Here is a 25740-nt window from a genome sequence, read left to right as displayed (position 1 = left end):
ATGTTATTATCTATTTATTGAATTAGGTTTGTAATTGTGCAAGAGTGCCCTTCTTGCAGTTTACGACTTAGATTCCGTTCCTGTAGTCAATGATTTCTTCTCCTTCCACATTTGTCGGATTTTTTGGGTGTGATGGTAGGTACAGAGAAATATTAGCTTACAGCCATGTTGTTCCTTGAAATTTTATTTTTTCCTCTGGAGCATTGTGCACCTGCATGTTTTTGTTCAGCGTGGTATTGTTTTGGTTGTAAATCGCATTTGTTTTTCCTCAAGCATGTTTGATTGTTCAGTGTTGCAATTGGATTTCGCTGCCTTCTGTCACTTCACTGTGTATCAATGAAAAGGCCTTGTTCCTAAAATTTGGTGCTGTACAAATAAGCTGGTTGTTCTATACATGACTTATCCTTACAGCGCCTCAGTTCAAACTTTTTCTCTTCTTTGTTTGTGGTTGTAGTCTTAGCATATAGTTGATACAAAGAGTATTGCCAAGTCAAAAAGAACGCGAGCTAGTAGTTGAAGGCATTAAAATGATTAAATGAACAAGTTTAGAGATAAAATATATGCTGCGAATTGAGAATTGGGTTCATTGGAGAAATGCCAAGCATAAAAAGGTCCTTGATTTGAAGGAACTTTTCTAGTTTCTTCGTGGATGTAAGCTAACTGACTATTGTCAAAGAGGTGGAAAAGAAACAGGAACATTCCTGCTTGATGGAGACCGAGTTCTATCCTGCTGTTGAACTCAATCCAGGCCGTTTTATTCTCCGCAACTTTCATTCTCTGTCCATTCAGTGTCATTCCCAGCTCTTCCTGGAGGATCCTTCTCTCTGAAACTCCGCCAGTAATCAGAGAAAGGAAGAGTTCTCGTCTTCATCTGTTGTTTCCCTTCCCTGAGCAACTCTTGTTCCATGGTAGTGACAAAATCAACATATAGCGTCTCGGTGTGGGAAATTGTTCCTTAGTCTGTCATGCTTGCGGGGGATTGCACTCATGAATTTCCTTCTTACAAGAAGTTGGATCGTGGACATAGAATATGCTGGAGTTCGAGAGAAGATGCCCTAAATTAACGGTGAAGTTTGAAAAGCCAGAACTTTCTCGTGTTTCAAGCAGAGCAATCAAGTCATTTGAGAAACGAGACAGGGGGTCAAAAGACTCTGTGAGCTATGACGGTGGATGGTAAATTGGGGAAATGTCATGGGACAATGGCCTACGTGAGTACAGGAGGGAATATAGATCCATCCACCATCACAGTTCAGCTAGAACCCGGCAATCATTGCCATATCAAGCACGGATAATAATAACTTACCGGCTATATCACCTGCGCGATGCTGCGAGTTATTTTTTTACATAAATTTTTTTAAAAAAAACTAAGATTTAAAAGTATTAGATTTTTCTGTAAAGTTATACCAAGAGTCTTGGGTTTGGCTACAACGTCTGATCTAAGAATAATATTTATAATATTAATAATAACATTAAACTTGCATGACCCAAGTTTAAGTGGGTTTGCTGCAATACCAAATCCAATAGCCTTGAATGTAGGTTTGGCTGCAAGATCGTGTTGTAAAAGTGTGATAATTAAATTGATTAATTAAAAAGAAAAAAAAAACATCAGCCTTTTCACCGTGGACTTCACTATGCAATCCATAATGAAATGCATAAAAAAAAAAGCAAAACAAAAAAATTAAAGACATCAGCCTTTTCACTATAGACTGTATATAATATTAAAAGACAAAATCAGAAGAAACATTTTTATCAAAAAATGTTAACACGTCAATTTTCTAAATGTTAGTTTCAAGATTCATACTTAAAGAAAAAAAATCATAGAAAAAAAAATTAAAAAAAAAAAAAGACAATTCTATAATATAATATATATTAATAAGGGGAAAGTGAAAAGCATGGGGAAAGCTACAATGCTTTCCCATGCCTTTTAGAGTATTTTATAATATGTAATTTTGACATGCTAATTAAGTTTTAAATTGTTTTCTAGATATCATTGATTTGGTTACTAGAGATTTATATGATCATTAATTTTAAAATTTATAAGATTAATCGAGGTATATACAAACTGGCCTGAACATTCACATTAATCAAAATAACAATAACAATAACGTATATTTATGTGGGAGTTTCTTTGCAAGGCAATATAATATCTTGTAGATTGCCCCATGACTCTCTCTCTTCTTCTTTTTTGTAATTCCTTCTCACAGGCTAGTTTCTTTTGCGAGAGGAATATCATTTTCAAATTGGTCCACAGCTTGGTTCTTGCTTAGCCGTCAATTTTGCTCCCACCAAATGCCAAAAATATTTGGTGTGGGGCCTCACATGTTCATATTTCTTTTTTTTCTCTCGAGGTAAATAAGAGGGGATGTTTTTGGAGGCCAATGTAGCCTTCCTACTTGTTGTAATAATCATTAAAATCTGACGACAACGTTATTCATCTAGAAATATTTATTATGCGGGCATGGTTGATTGATCTTATGTAAAGTAACGCCACGTCCATCAAGTTATTAATTGATCTTATGTATATATATATTTCCAATCTGTTTTTTTTTTTTTGAGTTTCTAATATATTACATGTACAAATAGTTTGATCTATTTATATAATATATAAATTTATATTAACTCAATATATAAATTGTAATTTTTTAAAATATTATAGATAATTATAAAACAGATCAAACCATACAAGATATCAGGTGTAATTTTTTTTATATAAAAATTCAAGCTAGATTCTTCTAAATTGAGTAGGATTGTACTCAATTTAGATATATCTTAAATCTTCAAATTCGTTTATTTATAACACTGTAAACTAATATTATGATAATAGATATAAAACTCAATTGTATTTAAATATTATAATTTCTGTGTATAGTATAAAATTAACGAGTACTCAAATTAACCCATGAGTCTAAACGAGCTAAGCTATCTTCAAATCAAGCTTTGCTTGATTAAAACATACTTCATAAGATTTGACTTGTATTAGCTTATTGATTAAACAAGCTCAGTTGTGGTTCTTGACATATTAAATTTTATGATATTCATAAACACTCAAATTTATTTATTTGTAATAAAACAGTTTTTATAAATATATTTGAAAGTGTGGTTGTGGTTGTTTTTTGAAAAAGTATTAAAATAATATATTTTTTATTTTTAAAATAATATGTTTGATACTAATGCGTTAAAATAATTTAAAAACACCAAAAAATATTAATTTAAAGCAAAGAAAAAATTAAAAAAATATTAATGCATCAAGTATGAAATTCATAAATATAACACATGTATTGTAGCTAAGAGTTTAGAAAATTGTTCCTCGATAAAGCTGATTATTTTCTTGTTATTTTATAAATTATCATCAAACAGTCATATCTGCGTCAAGTTTTTTTATTTGGGTTTTTTTTTCCCTTCAAGTTGAAGCATTTAAAGGACATGCCATGGCATGTGATTAGCTAAGAACATGATTTATCATCGGTTACGACGATAATGGATGCAATGGCAAGTTAATGAAAAAATATTAATAATGTGAGTTTTTTTTCTTTCCCAATGTATATTTTTCTTCCATCTAATAATAAATACTAATAATTAGCCTCCTCTCGCGGTTAATGTATGGGTTGCACCTTGTTTTGACCTGAAATTTTGTTTTTATTTGAAGGGGTATTCAAGACAGCAGCAGTAACGGTTATTTTTTTTTAAGATATTTATTATTTAAAAATATATCAAAATACATATATTTTTATTTTTAAAAATTTATTTTAATATTAAAAAATTAAAATAATTTGAATATATATATATAAATTAATTTAAATAAAAAAAATACAATTTTTGAAAATTTTTAGGTGAAATGGTGTGCCAAACACACATTATAACCTTGCCGAGTTGTGTCGTCACCATTAGTTATCAACAACATGTTGGAAACCAATCTTTCCCCTCTGAACTTTTTGGTTTATAGCACAGTTTTTAAACCCGGATTGGCTTGAAGGGTCGACCTGGGACTCGGCCGACCCGGGCCTAGAACCGGTCCGGGTCTAAGTAAAAACCCGCCTGGAAGTTGGTCCGGAAAAACCCGGTCGACCCGGGTAAACCCGGCTGAGACCGGTCTCTCTCTCTCTCTTTTTTTTTTATACAGACACATTAAACTACATCATTTTAAACGATGAGGACGAATAAATGCCTCCTAGCTAGGGGGGCTCTGTCATTAGTCGGAAAAGTGGATCTCCAAGAGAGAAGCAAGATACCTTTCTTTGATCCACCTTCACGGACAGGAAAGAGAACGAAAAGTGACATGTTAAAATGTGTACCAATTTTTGAATTCAATACCCCTTCTGCTTGCTGGTTTTTTTTTTTGGGTTGATCCGGATCATCCCGGATCAACCCATCTGACCCATGACCCGGTCATTAGACCGGGTCGATTACCATATCGGTTTCAAAACTATGGTTTATAGAGAAAAAAGTGCCCTTTCCGGCATGATTGAATGAACCTACCTCTGCTCCTAAACATAGAGATTCTCGTCACATGTCACTTTTGGTGGTGTACTTGCACTTTTTCGTAATAATAACAAATACAAGAGAAGGAGCTTGCTGCATTAATACACGTGTCCTCTTCAGACTTCACGCATTTGCGGACAAGTCTTCCATCCACACCTTCTTTATGGCTTCACATTCACGAGTCAAAAAATTACATGACCACTTCCCTTGCCTACCGGATCTTCCGTCTATCTTAAAAATATCACGGAGAATATATTCGTCTACTAATTATGCTAAGCGCCAAAACGCTTTCACCTTTTACTGTCCGAGTAAAATTTTAGACGCGGTTTCAAAACGCCGTCAAAACAGTATTTTATAATTATTTTTTAAAAATACTTTAATCACTTTTCTAAAAATAAACAGAAAAGCAATTAAAAAACTTGGTCCACCAACCTCTCGGCATCCAATCTCATGTTGATTTTGAGATCCGATCTCGGTACTAAAAATAATTTTTAAAAATAATTAATATTATTTTAATATATTTTTAAATAAAAATTACTTTAAACAATAATAAACATTACATTTCCAAACACCGTCCTACTTAGTATAAGATATGATGAGTTCATTATATTTTCTGCCAAGACAACATTAATATATATGCTTATTAAACCGGATTTTAATTAATATATATTCTCAAGTGTGAATCTTCCGTTAAAATCTCCCCCTTTTTTATTATATACAAAAGTTAATCACGTTTTGTAAGTATTCATAATTAAAATAGGACTAAATATCAAGTTATAATTAAAATTATATTCCTCGAAAAATGAACAGCATAAATTAAGTAGGTCAAAAGGCAAATAAGAAACCATAGAAATTCAACGAACAAAAAGAAAACGTTGCAATTTGAATATCAGAAGAAACAACAAGGAAAATTTTGGTCCCTCGTTCATTTTTTAATATACTATTTAGCATTATAATAATAATAATTTTTTAAAATGCCTTTTATTTTGAAATTTATTAAAAAAATATTTTTAATATTATTATATTAAAATAAGCTAAAAATATCAAATAAAATTTTAAAACAAAAAAACTTTAAATTTTTAAAAAAGCACATGCAATTGCAAAAACAAAGCAGTCGCCGGCACGGGGCTATAAGGCTGTAATTCGAACACACTTCAAGGTCAAAGTCGTCCTTTCAAAATTTCGCTTGCTACCGTTTACCACGAAATAAAAAATATACTCCACCATAAATGAAAAATAACGAGTCGTAGTACTGGTAGTGATTAATTAATGGAGTAGACGATGTCAGGTCCACTTATTACTTATTAGTGTGGAGAAGAGAAGAAGAAGAAGAGGATAAGGTAATTTCGCACATGGGTTTTCTTTCTTTATGATGCTGTCCTGTTGTTCTGATCACTTAATCTCTCAATATGCTTTAAAAATGAATGTTTAATTAAAACTTTGTTGATTAGGGAGCTACAGTGATAATCTTACCTGTTAGGGACTTGATTCTCTACTTTTATTTTGTATTTGTCTAGCTTTAAGTGAAAAGTTTCTTTTTTTGTCAATTTTCTTTGGTTTTGTCTTACTGTGATAGTACTTACCTTTTTATGGGCGAGTATTTTTTTGATTAGGTTTCCGAGCTTTGTGTCTTAGGGTTTCAACAGGTGAGTGGTTTTATTTGATTTGATTGTTTTGGTTTTGGTTTTGGTTTTGGTTTTTTCTTTTCCTTATTGGCATAATTGGGCTCAAGAATTCCAACTTTTTTATTTTTTTGATAAATGGAAGACTTCTTTGGCTTTTTAATTTTCTTTTACGGCTGTGTTTGCTGCTTCACTGCCACGGAATCGGTGAAGTTGCTTAATATTGAATGAGAAATTCACAAGATTTTGAGAGTTTACCTGTGCTTTGAGTGCTGCTGCTCTCCATGATTGTGGAGACTTTAGAACGATTGGTTTTTCTAGGTAGATCTAGTGGATTTAGAATCTGTATTGCTAGTACTTTAGGGAATCTAGATGGCTCTATATATGATGGAAAACCTCTGGTTCTGCGCACAGAAAGTGCATGAATCTTCATTAAAGTTTACATTTAAGGTTCAGATGTTGAGTTTCTGGAACCAAGAGGTTCCACTGGTGGGAGCTGGGTCTTACTTTCCAAAACCGTGAAGCGACTTTGCATGTGGATATTGTCAACAACTGTTTAATGTTTGATGATTCTACATTGTAGTTCCAGATGCTTAGAGTGATTAAACTTGGCTCTCTGTGAATCTTTTCCTTTTTTGCATCTCTGCAAAATGTACATTCTATTGAGATGTGTTTGTGGGTTTGATTTAGGGGCATCTAATTGTCTGATTTATTTGACGATTGATGTATGTATCCTCAGTGCTTTCTGGTGAAGGGTAGTAACCCATTGAAGGGACCTATGTCACTGCCGCTGTTACTTCTGTAGTTTCTTAATTTTTAGCGCTGATATCACATACATGGCCCATGAACATATTGCCTATGTTGTGCCATTAAACATGTTTACACTAGTTAAGTGTGAAGTTACTGACAAGGTTCATTCAACTTCTGCACAGAGCCTGTTCGCTGTTCCTCATGCATTCTGATTGTCATGCACTTCTTTGTCCATTGCAACATCTGAATAAACTGAATTGTGTTTAATTTTTATCTGAAAGTGATCTGCGATCTTGTAATTTACAGGTCCGTTCATCAGTGTCTTGGTCACTTTATTTTCATGCAGCAAGTTTTGGGGAGATTATTGCACATAATTTGCTGAAGTTCCCTATCTTTTCGGCAAGCATCAGTCCTTGCAAAGATCCCGTTACTTGTTTTACATATGGTAAATCTATCTAAATCCAGGCAAAACTTTTTCTGTTCCTCCTCTCAAATAGTAGAAATTAACTTGGTTTTGGCAAGTCAAGGATAACAGAAGCATAATGATTTATGAGCATTAGCTAAGAAATGAATAGCTATATAAGGTCATGCCCTAGTAATGCCCATACATGGATAGCTTTTTATAATGTAAACACGAAGTAAATGTTTCACTAGCTCGATGTTATTTCTTGGTTGGTTGATACAAACATCCTTAAAGCTATTTGTTGAACTTCTTACACTAGTCAAAATCCTTGCTTCCTAGGTTAAAGAAGATAGTTATTTTATCTGAGTTCATTCATGAAGCATGATAGTTGGTTCTGTTCATGGATTGCTACTTCTCTTGTCTTACTATTCTCTATTTTGCTATAATTTAAGGCGACATATGAAGATTTGCCGCCCAGCATGATAAAGAGACTTGCGAAGGAATTGAAGAATCTTGATAAATCCCTGCCCAAGGGCATTTCTGTAGGGATAAATGATGATGATTTTTCAGTCTCAGAAGCTGATATTGAAGTTCCAGGCATGCAACGTTTTCCAAAATTTAATCTCTTTAAGATGTGTTGAGATTTATGTTGAAGTAAGATTCTTTTGTTTTGCAGCTGTAACTGCAAATGAAAATAATGTTTCTCGCATGAAGCAGCTATTGTCTCGTGACTTTCGACGCCCTCCTTTAAAAGGTGGGTAGATGGGCATTTTGGTCACATCTTTATGTTGCTATGATCTGTAGGCTGTAGCTATTTATTTTGGTTCAAGTCTGGAAGTTTACATCGAGAAGGAAATTTTGGTTTTATTGTGCTGCCATCCTTCGTATTTCATGTTACCCTCTAGGGTTCAAGTTTTACCTTTTCTGTTGTCTAACACCATGTGAATGTACTGAACATGATATAGTATGATTTAACTTCTCAAATGCTTATGCTTATGAGCATCACTCCAGAAAGTCAATAAACAAATTACATACATATTACCCGGCCCTAATTTTTTTGTTTGTCACGGCATGTGATCTGTCTTCTCTACTCTCCATGAGAGTGCTCTGTTGTGTTATTGTTGTAAATACAATGTTATGATGTCACACTCCAATCGAAAATAAGATATGCAAACTTATTACTTGACAGGTAGATCCCCAGACCAAGAATCGATAGGGTCTGAAACAAAAAGATCTAGTGTATCATCTGGCAGCAGGTCTCATAACCGCAAGGAGTTTCTTTCTAGGTTTGTGGACAGTCAAACTCTGACAGCCAGGCTTGAAGACTGGTTTGAATTGATATCAGAAAATTCTGGACAAAAAAAGTCTGCATTTGATGTTCCTTTTGAGTTGATAGAACTTCAAAAGTTTGATTATGCATTGGAAGGGGTTTCATTTCAGCAGCTGGTTCGAATGCCCAGTGCTGTTTATGCTTCAACATCTGATGCTGTGGAAGCAACTGCTTATCTTGCTATTGAAGACTTTCTACATGCAAGTGTGAAGGGCTTGTGGGAGGCATTTTGGAGTCAGGATGATCCTATGCCTTTCTCAGTTGCTTGTCTATACAATGAAAACTTGAAATTCTACCAGGCTGAGAAAGCAATAGGTAATGGAAAACTTGGTGGTCTTTGTGCCACTGGTGTATTACTTAACAACCCTAGACATCCACATGGAAAGTGGGACCATATTCTTGAATTGGCCCTTCTAAGGCCTGATATTGGAAGTGTTGCTGCGGGAAGTGACCGGCAACTCTCTTTATCTGTTCTGGGCGAGGCTCTCTTCTATGCTATACGCATGCTACTATCAAGAAGCTTGAGCAGATTGAATTTTTCTGATAGTCCAAATTGTGCCTATGTTCTTCTTGTTGATTCTCAACATGGCGGGGTTGTAAAAGTTGAAGGAGATGTAGATAAATTGGAGTTTGATGTGAATAATGTTTACAACTGTTCTGTGGACTGGATAAAAAAACACTGTAAAGTCACAGTCTCTCCTGTTGATAGGATCTGGAACAAACTTGGAAATGCCAACTGGGGAGACATTGGTGCTCTACAGGTACTTTTTGCTACTTTCCATTGTATAGTGCAGTATTCAGGGATGCCTAAGCACTCTATTGAAGATTTAGCCGCTGATCATGGTCCTCGCCTCCTAACAAGAAGAGTGGCAAGGCAGTTAGGGGATTCCAGAGTTAATGGCCATGGACTATTCCGGTTTCAGCAACGGAGTGTTTCTCCTGAAATTGTTGAAGTTCTGGATGAATCTATCAAAATAAAGTCTGAAGAGTTGATAATGAAGCTGGATGTAGGATCTGTACTATGGTTGGAAGACTCTGAATGTCAAAAAGGTTATCAGATCAATGATGTCCTGCACAATAATGAACTACGGTATTACATAGCATCGCCTGTTAATGATCCTGGTAAATCTTTGTATCTTTATGTCGGTTCCCATCCTTCTCAACTGGAACCAGCATGGGAAGATATGAATTTGTGGTATCAAGTCCAAAGACAAACTAAAATATTGGCTATTATGAGGCAGAAAGGTCTGTCTAGTAAATATCTACCACAATTGAGTGCTTCTGGCAGGATTGTTCATCCTGGCCAGTGTCGAAAACCCAGCTCAGGTGGGAACTGTGATCACCCATGGTGTGGTACCCCAATTCTCGTTACCAGTCCAGTTGGTGAGACAGTTGCTGATATGGTAAATGCTGGCAGATTTGGTTTGGATGAGGCTATCAGGTGTTGTCATGATTGCGTATCTGCACTTTCTACGGCTTCTTCCGCTGACATTCGGCACGGAGACATTCGGCCGGAGAACATAATTTGTGTCGTGTCTGGTGGGAGGCATCCTTATTTTGTCCTTGTTGGTTGGGGTCATGCGATTCTTGAAGACAGGGATCGCCCTGCAATGAATCTCCATTTTTCATCTACTTATGCACTGCAGGAGGGAAAATTGTGCTCAGCTTCAGATGCAGAGAGCCTGGTATACGTGCTTTACTTTGCCTGTGGTGGAGCTTTGCCTGATTTAGATTCGGTTGAGGGGGCACTGCAATGGAGAGAGAACTCATGGTCAAGGAGATTGATTCAGAAGAAGCTTGGTGAGTTATCAACTGTGTTGAAAGCTTTTGCTGATTATGTAGACAGTCTTTGTGGGACACCATATCCTATAGATTATGACATATGGCTAAGAAGATTAAGGAGAAATATTCACGATGGTGACCATGGAAAGGAAGTTGACACATCTGGCTAGGACTTTTCCACTGGTGTAAGCGGCATAAATGAATCCATAAATCATATCGACCATTTTCACTGCCTGGGAGCAAATGATAGAATATGGAGTTTAAGCACTAGGGGTCGCTTGTTAAGCTTTGGACGATCTGGAGGTTTTTTTAGTCTTAAAGGGAGAAAAGGAAGTTCAAAATTCCGAGAATGGTTTGATTGTGCTCCCACATGGCTTCTCAATTTTGAAGATTCTTCTGGCCGTTCCTTCTCTTCTGTAAATAATTGGGACTGCATGAGTGTCTCTGTTCCGACCACGCCACACAATACAACACTACCTTTTATTTTGCTGGCGTGGAGTCCCATTACACTGTAGAGGTTTAAAATACGGTTGCTTTCTGCTTTGGTGGTGAGTTTCTTAGTAAAACGTGTAGCACTTGTTGATGGTACGAGTACTGTGAAAGTTCTGTAATTGTTCGAATCATAGATTCGTCCAGGTCATCATTCCTTGTAATTGGTTGCATGACCGTGTACCCATTGTCTTCTTTTTCTCCATGATTTTCGCCTATTCTTAAGGAGCGAGCTGAATGTCAGATTGTAATTTTTTTCATTTAGCATTTTTAACACTCATAACAATGACCTTGCAACTCATTCCTGTCGAACCAAACACATCACAAGTTTCAAATAGATTTCTATTATAAATCTTTTCAGTTTAAAAGAAGAATCCTTCATATATATATAAGTATATCACCGAAGATGGTAAAGGAGGATAATCCAGAAATTAAGCTAAGGGAACATTACAACAAGACGTTATGGTACTTCTATGTTAAATCAGACGGTTCAGAGATCTAACTTCTACAGAGGTTCATATCCTTCAGCATGTAAAATCACCAGGGATTACAACCACACAAAGCATACAGCAAGTAGCTTTAGTTTCTTCAGCTGTGACGTGAAAAAACCAATTTGAATAAGGTGGGGAAAAAAAAAATACAAGGCAGCAATCTCAAGGGCATCTTCACATGTACCATTAGAATTTACATCGCATGTAACTTTAGAATTTACACCCATCAGATCAAAGTGGAAGTTCATTCAAGGGTTTTATTGCTGCAACGCCACTGAGATCAGGCCTCATGTACTTCTCGTACGTAACTCTCAACTGTGATGTTCTTGCAGCCTTTTGAAATCTCAATATCATCTCAGCACAGTCCCTACAAAAATCAATTTAGATCATCACCAGGCGGGAAAGTATACCCACTCATGGAAATTAATCTTTTAACAAGGGGTACCTGATTTGGGAGACTTGATAATGTGTATGTCTGGTAAGCAAAGGAGTCCAAGCTGGAGATACTTGCAAGGTAGACCGAGCAACATAGATAGCTGATGCACATAGCATTGAAGGTTTGAACTTTAAAGCTTTATATTCAACCAAGCAGAGTTCGATGAGGTAGAATGCTAAATGCTCAAGCTGGCAGCAAAAGTTAATATTAGGTTAGTAGATTCAAATTGCTATTGACAGTAGTACAGACATGAATGCATGACTTTATATCAGTTAAGAATCTAAGATCATCTGCTGTTGACTATCCAATATCCAGCCTTACTATGACTGGACAACCTCTTCTTTACTGAAACACAACCATGGAGGCTTTTACCGATATGCACATGGCAGATTAGATGCAACAAGAGATCTTCGTATATCCAGATTTAGAGCCCTTTTGAAAGCTGCATACCTTCTGGTCTGTTTGAGCAGCCTTGAGAAACCTCAACATGAAAACATACGGAGTCGGCTCATTCAGACGAAACTTCAACTTCTTAAGAAAAAACTTCTCCTGAACACAAAGCAAGAAAACACTACCACTAAGACCAAGAGATAGATCAACATCAGAATGTACTGATATTTTATGCCATCATCTTTCAGGAAAGAGGGAAGAAGATAAGTTGGCATCATTCTGTTATACAAGTTTGTAAATAACATACAAATATGCAATAAAGCAGCACAAGGGAGAAAGTTTACAGATCAAGTCCATCCAGGAAAGATGTTTACTTTCCTAACCCAATAACTACAAGACGAGAATCAAATCCTCGATGCCAAATATTTATGTCTAGTACCACCAGAATCTCTTTTACAAGAAACTAAATTTCAGAGAATTAAGATTGGTAATATGCAACATCATACCATCACAAGCATTTGGCCTCTTGTGTATGACTCAGCCGAGATGCTAATTAAATCTTTGATCTGCATTGCATGGTACAGAAAAAGATGTATGAGTGTATTGTCTCAAAAAATAAAAAATCAAATAAGATTTCAACTGAAACTGTGTGAATTTCACATATTATTTTTTTACCCTAGGATGCCAAAAATCTTCGTATTTTGATGCCAGAAGCAGTGCTGTAAGACCAACCAACTGCAGTTCACTCTTCTTAATTTCGACTTGAGATAGGTATCGATCTAACAATGTAACCATTAGATAAAGTGTTTCCGGCATTAATTCAAATTTGAAGTGTACCTGCAACCAAAAAGGAAAATAAATTACTGTAGGAAAACAGCAGCAAAAGCAAGATGCTTAAAAGTCAATTGAGAACAAATGGATGCCCACTTCAATTAGCCAGTTGATGACTATGCCCCGCATTTGAGGTGTAATTTCTGTGTGAATTGCCATGTAATTTTCCAGACATAAATTCTGCACCTGAAAAAAGATCATCAACAGACACAAGCAACAAAACAAATTAGACTTTATTCAACAACTAATGGGTTGCCAACAGAAGAAGTGAACAAGGGATGGGAACGAGATCAGTAAGGTAAAAGTCAAACCACCATTCACATGCCTGGTTTCATCAGCTCCAGGTCCCAAAACAAACTTAGAAAGTTTATAATGATTTAATTTGTAGAAAAAACATGAAAAGATATGTGATCATAAAATGGATTGACTTTAACATCATCGCATGATAAATCAGAACATCATTGAAGACCTGGAATGATTCACTTGATATCAGATTTCCCATTCAAGATGAGATCCCAATGATACCTATACACCAAACAGTATTTCCATGTGAGATCCCAATGATAACTATATATCAAATAGTGTCCAATGTTTGGCACCCCAAACCAATCTCTCCCTTAATGTCACAGAACAACACTAAAGCTTCTCACTTCCCACCAATCATAATTTGGTTTATTAAAGCAATACATAGAAATTGTTGAGTAGGCAAAACATAGACCATGTCAACCAACATTTTAAGTTGACCATAATCATTTGGTTAATTGATGCAAATGTGATGTTTTAATTTCCATAATCAACAACAATGAATTATGGATTATGATTTTACTCAATTATGGAAGTGAATCCACTCAATTATGAAAGTGAAGAATTGCATTTATATCAATTAACGTGTGCCCTTAGAGCACATGACTGAAAAATCCACTGAACAATTATATGCAACCCTGCTGTGGAAGATCTGGCCCCATTCTCACCACTTAAAACACAAAACTCTCACAAGGGTGCCTGTTCTTGCAATCATATATATATATAAGAACTAGTCTCTAGCAGCTAGTCTTTTACTTTATTTAGCTGAAAACTGTGGCATGCTTGCTAAACATTTCAGCTGATTTAACTTCTTTCTTATCTGCCAGCTAGTTGTATTAGACAGAGTAATTAACAAGTTAAATGAGTTGTGTATGCAACAGCATTGACAAACAGATCAATATTGGAGAAGAATGACATTTCTCCACAAGATTTTTACACGTTAATTTGCAAAAAATTCTCAATCTACCTTTTCTTTCCATCATATATTATTTAGCTGAAGACTGCTGGCGCCTCCAACATTTCAGCTTAGTCAATTCCTATCTCATCTGACAGCTAACTGTTATTAGACACGATAATTAACAACTAAAAAGAGTGATTCATGCTGTTAGATGTCAAATCAACCTAAAATATGGGTGTGCCAGTGAAGGAAATTTTTTCAAGAATAATGGAGTCAAGTTCAATCAAAACCACTAGAAGAATGACTCCAACTACCATATAAAAAACACAGCACAGGGATCCAGAAAACGAAATGGGAATAAAAGAGGAATCACCTCCAAAACCCAATAGTACTCGTATATCTCGTCAACATACTCAGCAACTTCCAGTTGATTGAAAGTATCATCTATACTTGGTAGCTTTTCCTGCTCGATAACTTCACCATGCTCCTCTAGTAACTGCAAAATAATGGCAATTGTTAGAAAAAATGCTCAAGAACAGTTAGACATTATGACAGTGAATTAGTCCTAAACCTTTGATCCTGTCATTAATAAAGATGTATAGGATCTCCTTCGACTTGATTTTCTTATGGTGATGACATTTGATTTGTTATCAGCGCCTGACTTGTTGTTGCTGTCAGGTGAAGGTTCTCCTTGAGTAACTTCTTCATGGGCGACCAACGGCATGTTTTCTGGACAAGACGTTGCAGATTCTATTTTCTTTGATGATATAGCAGCAATGCACTCGGACTTGTTTGAACTAGAGATGCACTTTGATCTTGAGGTCTTATGGTTAATTTCAGTCTTTAGTATTGGCTGGACCAATGAATGCAGAAAAAGAGTCAACATGACTAAGAACAAAAGAACACATCTTTGTAAATTACTCTCAAGTTGTGAGATAGAGATTTCATTTGAGCTATACACATTAAAGCAAGATCAGGATTTGCTAATCTGCTATTTAATTAAAATCCTGATCTTGCTTTACATTCACTTATTGCCAATTATTTGTAATTAGGCTTATGCAGCTTAAAGATGCCATCTAAAATGATTTCAATCTCAAGATGACATGTCATGAAATTCAGCATGCATATTCCAGTGCTTTTAAATGATTTCAAACTTCCACACCATGTCAGTTTTGCTTGAAGACTACAACAAATTATAAACTCTCACATTGCCTCAAAAAATTCAAAAGATAGAAATAAGCAACACCATAAATGTGGTCTATGTAAGCGTAGACAATGAGTTAAGTTACAAAAGAATGAAGCATGGATAATTGGGAAATAAGAGGGAAAAAAGTAGATATAAAACACAGCTCATACCCTGACAGATTTTCTGGATACACGGGCATCAGCATTAATTTGATCCCTGGGAGCCCTATTTACAGATAGAAAAGATAATCATTTGCAGCCCGGTCAATCATCAATTGATAAAAGGAAAAAATTTCTCGGCCATGATTCAGAAAAATAATTAAGTTCTCTCAGTTTAAGGATTAAGTATAAATTGTAGGTAATTTATGTTTTTGTAATTGTAATGCTATGCTTTGTTTTGACATTTTCGACTCATCTATTACATAGAAAATAGCATACAATTCATTGATGAGCAAAGAAAAGGAAAACCATTTTGTTTACGCAAATAAATTAATATGTACAAGAGAATAAATTGAATTAGAGCACAGACAGCAGTTCCCTTTTTTCCTTTTTTGAGATAAACAGATCATTGTTACTTACATTAATATGAAGCCATCACTCACTCTATTTCTCCATAGATGGCTCCTACCCACGCCACCTTGAGATACTACTTTCTTACCCACTTTAACCTTAACTGGAACCAAAAGAATTGAGATATAAATAGGCATATAAATATCATGAATCTTAGTCAATGGACTGCAGAGCCAAGTATAAAAGAGACATGAATCAATTTGTCTTACCAGGAAACCCACTAATATTCTTAGTTTTCTCAAAGTTTTCATCATTCTCCTAAAAATGAAAGGTAAAAAACAGAAAAAGGCACTAGGAATCAGACGAAACCAGTACAAAAATATTTCATTAGGAATAGAAAACAATTCTTTTCTTCGAAAATTTTATGTAATGAGATTAACCTTTGCATTGCTTGCATCTGCATGGCTCACCCCCTTCAGCACTGGCAGAGACTTCCTTCATGTCAAAAGTAGGAACAAAAAATATTTCAATAGCATATATAAATTGTTATTTTAATGAGTAAATTTCATACAGATAGAATCACAAACCTCATCGCTGCAACCAAATTCCCTGCATTCCTCCTATAAAATTAAAACATAAATTTAGTTCAAGAAATTATTGAGTCACACAAGACAGCTGCAAAGCATCTGGCATTGATACTAACAGATTTGTGTTGTGCCCATATTCCTGCATAGATAAAAAATATGACTAACATAATTCAAATACCTGCTCTTATTAATGCCAAAATCACGGCCATGATTCTTGGTGTTGGTCTTCTGATCATCTAAAGAGGCCCTTGGATCTTTGTTACCTACTATTGTCCAAGACCAGTAACTATCCAATGAGAATCCCCATTTAGAGATACTATGAAAGTAAGTATTTTGTTATACCTTTTCTAGAAGCATGAAAGTCACCAGCCTTTCTACTTGTATTATCCTTCATTTTTCCCTAATTTGAAACAAGAAAATTATCAGCACTCTAGAATTACAGGAGGGATAATTGAAGCGCCAGATAAGAGAGAACAGTGATATTTACTAGCGATGATAAAAACTTTCATCTTTCAACTGGCACAATGGGGTAGAATTAGGTACAAAGGGCAGCTACCACAAGTACTATGAATTTACATTATGATTACTCATGACAAAGATAACGTGTATAATGGTGACCAGATTCAATGTTAGGAAACCTCATCCAACATTGGCGAATAGTTCCTCATGAATCATCCATGTTTAATGAAAATCTCAATTCCTCGGGCAAACAAGTTTGAAGTGTGAAATTAGAGGGAGCTATGTCCCAAAAGAATACCAAATTCAACTTGTAGAAATTCTCTCTCAATTATGAAGCAATCAAGAAACAGAAGAAAGCAAACATAAATCTGAAGGAGAAAAGCAGCATAAATTGTACTCTATTGAATTTGGAGAATGCTGTGGCAAACAGTGAGAGAAATTACAAATCATCCACTGTATGGCAAAATATTAGCCAAGTTTAGGATTTTCTTTTCAAGGAAAGAAGAAGAAGCCTGTGTTTGCTAATCCAAGGACAACCAAAGCATGAAAAGTGAAGCCAAGAGAACAGAGGCTAATTTTCCAGAATTCCATAAAGGAAGAAATTCAGCTACGCTGATTAGAATAAAAAAAAATGATTTCTGCTGAGCAACATGGAGACTCAAGCAAGCAACAAAGAACCTCCCTGACAGTATGCAAATCCAAAATAATTGACCATATAGAAATAAAAAAATAGGCAAGTCAATCCTCCCTGCCTCACAATTTGGAGGAAGTTATCTTCTGTCACACTAGAGAAGCGGGCTAGGACAAAAATGTTGGGTCACAACCATTCCCCTCATCCTCCCTGCCTCCCCATTCCGCCAACAAACAAGCACTCAAAAGTGTGCTTCCCTTGTTATCTAACTAATTTGAAATGAAGGCATCATAATTGGATACAGAATCTAGTGAAATATTGTACCAGCAATTGAGCTGGATGCTATGCTTCTAGGCTGATTTTGCAGAAAGAACCAGTACCCTGGTTAGAAACCAATAATTAATGGGAAAACATCATAAACAATGCAATGGGAACACAGAAGAAAAGAAACAAGCTGACAGAACACAAAAACTTGTACTTAGAATTTGGTTTTCATACCGTTGCAGATTTTCTTGATGAAAGATTCACAGTCCTAGAGCCTGTACCGCCTGAAATCCTAAAGGAGTTGATGACAAGCAGAGAATCATGTCAATCTTAACCAGAAACAAAGGAGCAATCAATCAAAGGACAAGAAAATATGGAATATCCTTAACAGTTACCCTCTGTAGCTAATTTATAAAGAAAATCTAGCATGCATGGAATGCTAAGAAATTCTGCTCTGACGACTTAAATTAAAGTCAAGAAAGATAGTTAAGCCCCCGTAACTTGAATAAACTTTGATTATTTACTCAATTGGATAAAGAAAACGTTCTTTTTAACTTTTGTCCATTGATCTTGAAGCCAAAAGCCAAAAAGATAGAGAGCAAGAGAGAGTATATTCCCCTGAGCAATCATGGATACCTAAATGTTCAAATTGTCTTTCATAAAAAAAAAAAAAATTGCAAAGAAACTCTTCTGCCTTTATAGTACTTTTATAAATTTTAACGATAAAAGAACTTCTCATAATTTTACTTGTAGAAATGAAAAAAGGATTTGCATGTAAGACATGAACAGGAAACATATGCAACCAGTAGATAAAAATGCCCTTCATACATTAAAAACTAGGCATGCCAATTCAAACACTCACACTGATTTCAAACCACCATATGCCGCATTCCTTGCACAGCTACTCTGCACATTGCTTACATCAGCCAATGCTTTTCTTCTGGCATTTTGATTTACTGGAAAGGGGCCACTATCAAAGTTTTACAATGACAGAAAAAATCAACAAAAAGATAAATTATTATTAAATTTAGCCATACCAGTCAGTCTAGATGTGTCATGTTTGCCTTTGTTCTGCACCACAATTTTCGAACTTCCCTTCATATTACATGTTAAGGGAAACTATAAAAGCATACTTCAAATGGATATCTAAAGAAAGTAGCATTCTCACATAAACAACCATCAATGCAGGAAGGGGAAACTTACCTTTGAATCACTTGTTATGGCAAGAGTAACTTCTTTGTTGGATATCCTTCTGTAGAATTTGTTTTTTTAAAAAAAAGATGTTAAAAACATATCAAGAAACAAATAAAATAATATATTTCCGTTGTCCAATGTTTCCAATTTATATAGAAAATGATCTCAATCAAGCCAAGGAGCCATCAAAGCGGGATGATGTAATTTCTTTTCTACATCCAACAATATTAGAAGATAAGATTCTTTGAAATACATCAGTTACCTTAACCTCTCCATTAAGCTGAGCCTTAATAAAAGTTTTTTAAAGCCAAACAACAAAACTTAAAACCCCAGATTTCTGATCTTTTCTTCACCTATAATTCACAAGCAGTTATGAAAATTTATTTAACAAGTCTACAGCATCACATACCTTGCAGGAAGAAGATTATCTCGGGCAGATTTACTGGAAAGAGAATTGAAAACATCACGCTTACTAATCAAGAAGCATTAAGCAATAATAAGAATTTCCAAAGTGAACCCGAACTTGATTATACTTACATGCTAGCAGCATCCTTCATCTTTTCGTTTTCTGAATAGACTTTAAAAGTTCTAACACCTACAATAAATGTAAAGGTAAAAAGAATTAGGTACATAAAACAATTCAAGAATCTGAATCATTAAGTCAGATCGAACAAAAACCAATGAAACCCTTTACCTGTTCTGGAAGTATGGGCATCTTCAGCTACACGGTTGATCCCCACGCTGAATTTTCCCTAAAACAGCACAAGGAAAACATGAATATAAACAATGAATTCATCAAAGAGACTAAAAAAAAGAAACAGTGTGTGGGTCTGTGTCATACTTTAGCAGCCACCATTATGTTTCTTTCTTTCTCGGTGCCTCTGATAGAAAGATCTCGAACTCGATGACGATAACAGATCTAAAGTTCTCTCACTAAATTTGTTTACCTAAACTGAAAAAGGAAAAAAAAAAACAGAATTTCAACATCATAGAAGGCATTGAAGAAATAATCATAATTCTAAAAACCCTAATTCTTAAACTTCGAATTAAAATACAAAAGCAAACGGATATAAAATGAAAATTGAATAGAAGTTAAAGAAAGATCAATCAAAGAAGCTATTAACAGTTAGATTATACCTTTAATGACGCTAATTTCTCTTCAATTTCTTTGTTTTCTCTTAAGATTTTTAGAGAGAGAGGGGCTGAGTTTGGGTTACCGTTGCAGATGTTGATCAGTGCTAGATTTTTATGGTTTCAAATTTTTCGAGTTTTTTACGGTTATGCCCTCATTCGAGTTTTGTTTCTGATTATTTGGGCTTGCTTGCCACCTTTATATTGGAGCCTCAACCATGTAATGTCTGGGTCTCTACTCTCTAGGCATATAACTAATGAAAATGTCATCAGTAACTTTTGAAAAGTTAAAAATTGCTTTCTTTTTATATTTTTATAAATTATACTTTACATCACGAGATTTACATATTAAATAATAGTTTATATCCTTAGCCGCAAAAAAATATATATATGAATATTTATATGATTGTCATTTAATGAATTATATAATTATCACTCTATTCAACGATTAAAAAGCCATTAATACCTTGAAATAATGAAAATACCATCTTAATTAATAATTACAATAATATCATCCATAATTAATAAAATGCCATAAGTGTACGAAATTGGATTGATGGGTTTTTAGGATAAATTTTGATATATTTTTTTCTTCCTTTTCCCATCTCACGTGCCATCATCCTTGCCTCTCCAGACAGAAGAGAAAGCAAGCCATCCATTAGTCCCAGCCACCTCACTTTAAACAGTTCCTCTGAAGATTCCTTTTCCCATCAAACGAGAATCTCATTCGCACACGTGCAAGCAACCATATAATTCATCCCATCAATCCAACACAAAAACAACAACTAATTTCATAAGTTGAATTTGTATTTGTTCAAAATCCATGAGAGTACAAGATAAGATTTCAATTGAAGGGTTGAGATACAGTCAGCTTTAGATTTTCTAGAATTTTCTTTATTGCCTATTTATCTGACAAATTAGAGGTTGAGAGGGCTTTAAAAAAAATAGGATAATTGAAAATTTAAAGGGTTTTCTCAAATAAAATTTTGAAAGTTCGAAAAAATAAGACTCGGGGATTATTAACATTAAATGAAAAGAGAGGAGGAATTGCTATTGCTATTGCTATTGAGATTGTTAATTTTAAAATTTGTAAAAATTGAATGAGATACACAGAAATTAATTATAAATTAAAAAAAAAAATTCGAGAGGAGGAAAAAAGAAAATGGAGAAGTAAGGGCACGAAACGATCTTTTTTTCTCCACCTCCAAATCTATTAAGATTGTGTTTAGGAACGCGATGCAAACCGTGTTTTCAAAAAATTTAATTTTTTTTTTGTTAAAATTTAATATGTTTTGTATATTTTAGATTGTTTTGATGTACTGATATCAAAAATAATTTTTAAAAAATAAAAAAATATTATTAACATGCATTTCAGTATAAAAAATTATTTAAGAAACAACCACAACCAGCATCCACTTACCACCTTCAATTTCAAATCAAAAACCCTTAAAATTTCTCACCTTTCAATCGCCTAACAGTCACCTTTTCTCCCTCACAGACTACCGAGCTTGTCCCCAGTAAGCTCTGCCATTTAATCACCAAGTCCCAGTCTCTAATATGAGGTGATAAATTTGATGTTGATTTGAAATTTTCATAAATTTAACAAAGTTGATATTAATAATCCCTAAAGTAGGGGATTTTAACAAACACTTTCTGCATTTTTTTTTTGATAGACAGTGTGCTACAACTTCTTACATTATACAAATTAAAACTACTCCCTCGATTAATTAACCCTCTGCAATCTTCAAATATCATACCTGTCTCAGAATCGTTAATACCAGTAGCATTTATTCCATCCACAACAATCTTAGCATCCACCTCAATAAGGAAATTTGACAGCCCCTGAGAAATCATGAACTGCAGCACGTTCTTTGGACACAATGCTTCAGCCAACGTTGGTGAAAAAAAACCTATAATTTTCCAGCACCCAAAATGAACCACAGCTCCCTCATTATTCCTGATTACAAAACCAGCACCCATGGCAGCGCCTTGATCAAGAATGCCTGCACCACTGTTACACTTCAGAAATCCTACAAGAGGCTTATCCCATTTCTCACATTGGGTGCTGAACAATCTGCCTCACACACTTCCACGCCTGCCAAAACTCCAGCCCCTGCTGCACCCCATAATTACAAGGACTAAAATGAATACTTCCAATAAATGCACCTGGGATGAAGAATTCCTCTCATCACTTGAAATTAAGACCCGAAAAGAGAATTTTTGTGAGACGAGAACAAAAACGGGCCTTCTTTTTTCTTTTTTAAAAAATCCCTTCATCAGCGTCGTTTAAGCAGCTTAACAAGGCCAAGAAAATTATATATACAAAACATGAAACTGATTACTTACTTAACTAACTAATTAGTTGTCTAGCAAATAGTCAGCGAGATGGCCGAGTCCACGAAAAGCCCGGGAAGGGGGCACCGAACAAAATGTTAAAAAAAGTTGCATTACTTACCAAGAAAAAGAAACGACATGATATCGACACATATTAGGTAGAATGTTAAATTAAGTTCTACCGTTTCAATCCAAGCAAAGCTTTCTTGATTTAGGTGAATGCATGACAACATTTTGTCCACACTTGGCTCTTTAGCTGGCTTCATCTTCTTGCTGCCATCCGAAGCTTTTTTATTTTTCTGAAGTTTTTGAAAATTAGATAATAATAATTTTTTAAAATATTTTTTATTTATAAATATATTAAAATAATACTTTTTATATTTTAAAAATTATTTTTAATAACAATATATCAAAACGATCTAAAAAAATTAAAAAAATTTAATTTGAAGTAAAAAAATACAAAATAAATAAATAAATTTTAAAAATATTTTTAAAACACAAAACAAATAGATTCTTCATGCTTCACTACCATCCACAAGTATACGACTAAAATTATATAGATTGATTACGTATCAAATATGAAATATTATATCTCTAATGCTTGCATACATGTTCGAAGGAAGGGATTCTACCGTATCTATATAAAAGCTTGGAATCCTTCCTATAAATCATAAATGTGAAATTCTTTTTTGGATGCATTGTTAATGACGGGAATTTGCCGTTCAAAGTAGAATGGACATTAATGTGCTGAAGAGTTGTTTATTTTTTTTTTAAAAAAAATGAAAGATAATTTTTCATGTATTTCAACGATTGGTAGGGTTGCAGCAGATATGTCCAGCCACAACAAACGTAAACACGTACGACACCTGTGTGATAATTACTGAATGTAATTAATAATCATAAACTGCTAAATTTACTTTTGGTGCCCAGTTTATGAACCACTAAATCATGAGCGAGCAACCCACACACACACACACACACACACACACACACACATATATATATATATATATATATATATATATATATATATATATATATATATATATATTTGTGCGTGTGTGCGTGTGTGCGTGTATGCGCGCGCGTGTAGTCTGCATGAGTGATCTGCTTTATATATATATATATATATATATATATATATATATATATATATATATATAAAGCAGATCACTCATGCAGACTACACATATATACTAATGGAGTTAATTTCAGGCTAGGCCAGTGGTTCGGTTTCTCTTTTCCTGCAAATTCTTATTTTTGTGTGATCATGTTGACTGTATAAAATATTCTGTTGTTATTGGCCATCCAGTGATTTCGAACAGTCGGCATATTACACATTCCTTCCTCTTCTTTCCTTTCCGTGTATATAAGACCAGACTCACTGATCATTTCTCTAAATTAAACCCGCAAACCTAAAAGCTGTCAATTCTCTCCCAATCCCTCCTCTCTGAGACGCCATGACTGATCTTCAAGTTTGCTCCTTCAACGTCCGTAAGATCATATCATGTGTCTTCATTCTTCTTTTTTACCCTACTATAGTCTCTTGTGAGTGCACATGCGAGGTTGAGGATTCAAAGCATGATAAAGGTGAAGCTCTCAAGTATAAGCTAGGTTCAATACTCTCAATTCTTGTTGCTGGTGCTATTGGTGTTGGCCTCCCTCTGTTAGGCAAGAAAATAAAAGCCTTGAGCCCTGAAAATGATATTTTCTTCATGATCAAGGCATTTGCAGCTGGTGTTATCCTGGCAACCGGATTCATTCACATACTACCGGACGCGTTTGATAGCCTAACCTCACCATGCCTTGCCCAGAATCCATGGGGGGACTTTCCATTCACAGGTTTTGTTGCCATGATGACTGCAATAGGGACACTAATGGTGGATACATTTGCAACAGGGTTTTACAAGAGGATGCATTTTAACAAGAGCAAACCGGTAAACACTACAGATGAAGAGACAGCTGAAGAGCATGAAGGTCATGTACATGTTCATACACATGCTACACATGGTCATGCCCATGGTTCTGCCTCCCCAGAGGAAGATTTGGCCCTGTCCGAATTGATTCGTCGGAGAATTATATCCCAGGTAAGATTAATTTCATGATCTAATCTGTTTGCAATTTCTTGAGACTGGTTTTTAATGATGAACTAACATAACCTATGTTTTGTGCTTGGATGAATGTTGTTCCAGGTATTGGAGCTAGGGATTGTAGTTCATTCAATAATTATTGGAATATCTCTGGGTGCTTCTGGGAGTCCAAAAACAATAAAGCCTCTCATGGTAGCCTTGTCTTTCCACCAGTTTTTTGAAGGCATGGGACTTGGTGGCTGCATCACACTGGTAAAACATTTATGCCGCGTCGAATAATTATAAGAGTATAGAATACTGAAAAATTAAACATCTTTTCCAATGAAAAATTTTATTTGCAATCAATGCTTTTTTCCAACCAGTAGAATTGTATGCAGAGGTCTTAAAAGCCTTTTTATAGTCTGCTAGACTGGGTTGGAGATGTCGACAGAATGGCAACATCTTTCTTTCTAATTTCGCTTTTCATCAAACTTTGTGCTATATTAATCCCAAATGGTCAATTCCTTGTGTAACAAAATTGATTTAAGTAGCTATCTACGTTCCTAAATACTGTTCATCATGCATACAGGTGGGCCATACACGCACAAAATTGCCTCACGTGTGAATGATTATGGGAAACCTGCAGTTTCACTAGTTAATTTTATCATTGACCTGAGTTTTTTTCTGCACTCTGATGAGTTTTTGTTGGTATTTACAGGCACAGTTCAAATCTACATCTATGGCAATAATGGCAACATTTTTCTCCCTGACAACCCCAGTGGGGATTGCCGTCGGTATTGGAATCTCTAGCATTTACAATGAGAACAGCCCAACTGCTCAAGTAGTTGAGGGCATTTTCAACGCAGCTTCAGCAGGGATTTTAATATACATGGCACTTGTTGACCTGTTAGCAGCAGATTTCATGAGTCCAAGGATGCAAAGCAATCTCCGGATTCAACTGGGAGCAAACGTTTCGCTTCTTCTAGGGGCTGGTTGTATGTCTTTCTTGGCCAAATGGGCTTGAAATTGTCAAAGCTATATAAGCACAAGCCTTTGTTTTTTTCCCAACTCCCCTTTCCCTTGTTTTTTATGGTGTATATTTTTTCTTAATTTGGAAGCAGCAAAAATCAACGACCTACTATTTCATATTCGGAGGCATTGTTTTTTTAATT

General features: G+C 35.0%; 3 protein-coding genes across 8 annotated transcripts; 2 read left to right on the top strand and 1 right to left on the bottom strand.

The window, feature by feature from the left end:
• The first annotated feature begins 5663 nt into the window (after window positions 1–5663).
• LOC133697492 (uncharacterized) lies at window positions 5664–11115 on the top strand. 2 transcript variants are annotated; one of them, XM_062120081.1, is made up of 5 exons: window positions 5664–5819; window positions 7158–7296; window positions 7707–7851; window positions 7931–8008; window positions 8444–11115. In XM_062120081.1, exons 2-5 carry the CDS (start codon window positions 7294–7296, stop codon window positions 10534–10536), a joined length of 2319 nt encoding a protein of 772 aa, XP_061976065.1. In that variant the 5' UTR covers window positions 5664–5819; window positions 7158–7293; the 3' UTR covers window positions 10537–11115. The 2 variants fall into 2 exon arrangements, with proteins under 2 accessions (XP_061976065.1, XP_061976064.1); XM_062120080.1 differs by lacking the exon at window positions 5664–5819 and adding an exon at window positions 5826–6125.
• A 147-nt stretch (window positions 11116–11262) lies between these two features.
• Window positions 11263–20326, bottom strand: LOC133697493 (putative cyclin-B3-1). Of its 5 annotated transcripts, none has more exons than XM_062120082.1 (24): window positions 20172–20326; window positions 19876–19986; window positions 19729–19786; window positions 19572–19629; window positions 19444–19476; window positions 19044–19092; window positions 18878–18959; window positions 18703–18796; window positions 18075–18132; window positions 16829–16886; window positions 16665–16752; window positions 16487–16519; window positions 16340–16394; window positions 16169–16217; window positions 15969–16062; window positions 15561–15615; window positions 14776–15057; window positions 14578–14700; window positions 13100–13189; window positions 12848–13009; window positions 12679–12738; window positions 12233–12331; window positions 11792–11970; window positions 11263–11713 (listed from the first exon to the last, which is right to left on the bottom strand). In XM_062120082.1, exons 2-24 carry the CDS (start codon window positions 19888–19890, stop codon window positions 11578–11580), a joined length of 2010 nt encoding a protein of 669 aa, XP_061976066.1. In that variant the 5' UTR covers window positions 19891–19986; window positions 20172–20326; the 3' UTR covers window positions 11263–11577. The 5 variants fall into 5 exon arrangements, with proteins under 5 accessions (XP_061976066.1, XP_061976068.1, XP_061976070.1 ...); XM_062120084.1 differs by having other exon boundaries at window positions 16665–16749; XM_062120086.1 differs by having other exon boundaries at window positions 18878–18911.
• Window positions 20327–23919: 3593 nt separating this feature from the next.
• LOC133696058 (zinc transporter 1-like) lies at window positions 23920–25719 on the top strand. Its single transcript, XM_062118085.1, has 3 exons — window positions 23920–24586; window positions 24692–24841; window positions 25287–25719. Exons 1-3 carry the CDS (start codon window positions 23960–23962, stop codon window positions 25590–25592), a joined length of 1083 nt encoding a protein of 360 aa, XP_061974069.1. The 5' UTR covers window positions 23920–23959; the 3' UTR covers window positions 25593–25719.
• The last annotated feature ends 21 nt before the right edge of the window (window positions 25720–25740 follow it).

The sequence above is a fragment of the Populus nigra genome, chromosome 6 (genome assembly GCF_951802175.1).
Source record: "Populus nigra chromosome 6, ddPopNigr1.1, whole genome shotgun sequence".
NCBI classification, from domain to species: domain Eukaryota; kingdom Viridiplantae; phylum Streptophyta; class Magnoliopsida; order Malpighiales; family Salicaceae; genus Populus; species Populus nigra.
This window is presented reverse-complemented; position numbering and strand designations above follow the sequence as displayed.

Bases quoted from the DNA above. Each gene is read 5' to 3' on its own strand.
- LOC133697492 (XM_062120081.1), top strand. The intron at 7,852-7,930 runs GCATGCAACGTT...TTTGTTTTGCAG, and splicing joins AGCTGATATTGAAGTTCCAG to CTGTAACTGCAAATGAAAAT. The intron at 8,009-8,443 runs GTGGGTAGATGG...ATTACTTGACAG, and splicing joins TCGACGCCCTCCTTTAAAAG to GTAGATCCCCAGACCAAGAA.
- LOC133697493 (XM_062120082.1), bottom strand. The intron at 16,218-16,339 runs GTTAATCTCATT...TTTCATTTTTAG, and splicing joins CAGATGCAAGCAATGCAAAG to GAGAATGATGAAAACTTTGA. The intron at 12,739-12,847 runs GTAAAAAAATAA...CATGCAATGCAG, and splicing joins AAGATTTTTGGCATCCTAGG to ATCAAAGATTTAATTAGCAT.
- LOC133696058 (XM_062118085.1), top strand. From the start codon at position 23,960: ATGACTGATCTTCAAGTTTGCTCCTTCAACGTCCGTAAGATCATATCA. The intron at 24,587-24,691 runs GTAAGATTAATT...ATGTTGTTCCAG, and splicing joins GTCGGAGAATTATATCCCAG to GTATTGGAGCTAGGGATTGT. The intron at 24,842-25,286 runs GTAAAACATTTA...TGGTATTTACAG, and splicing joins TTGGTGGCTGCATCACACTG to GCACAGTTCAAATCTACATC.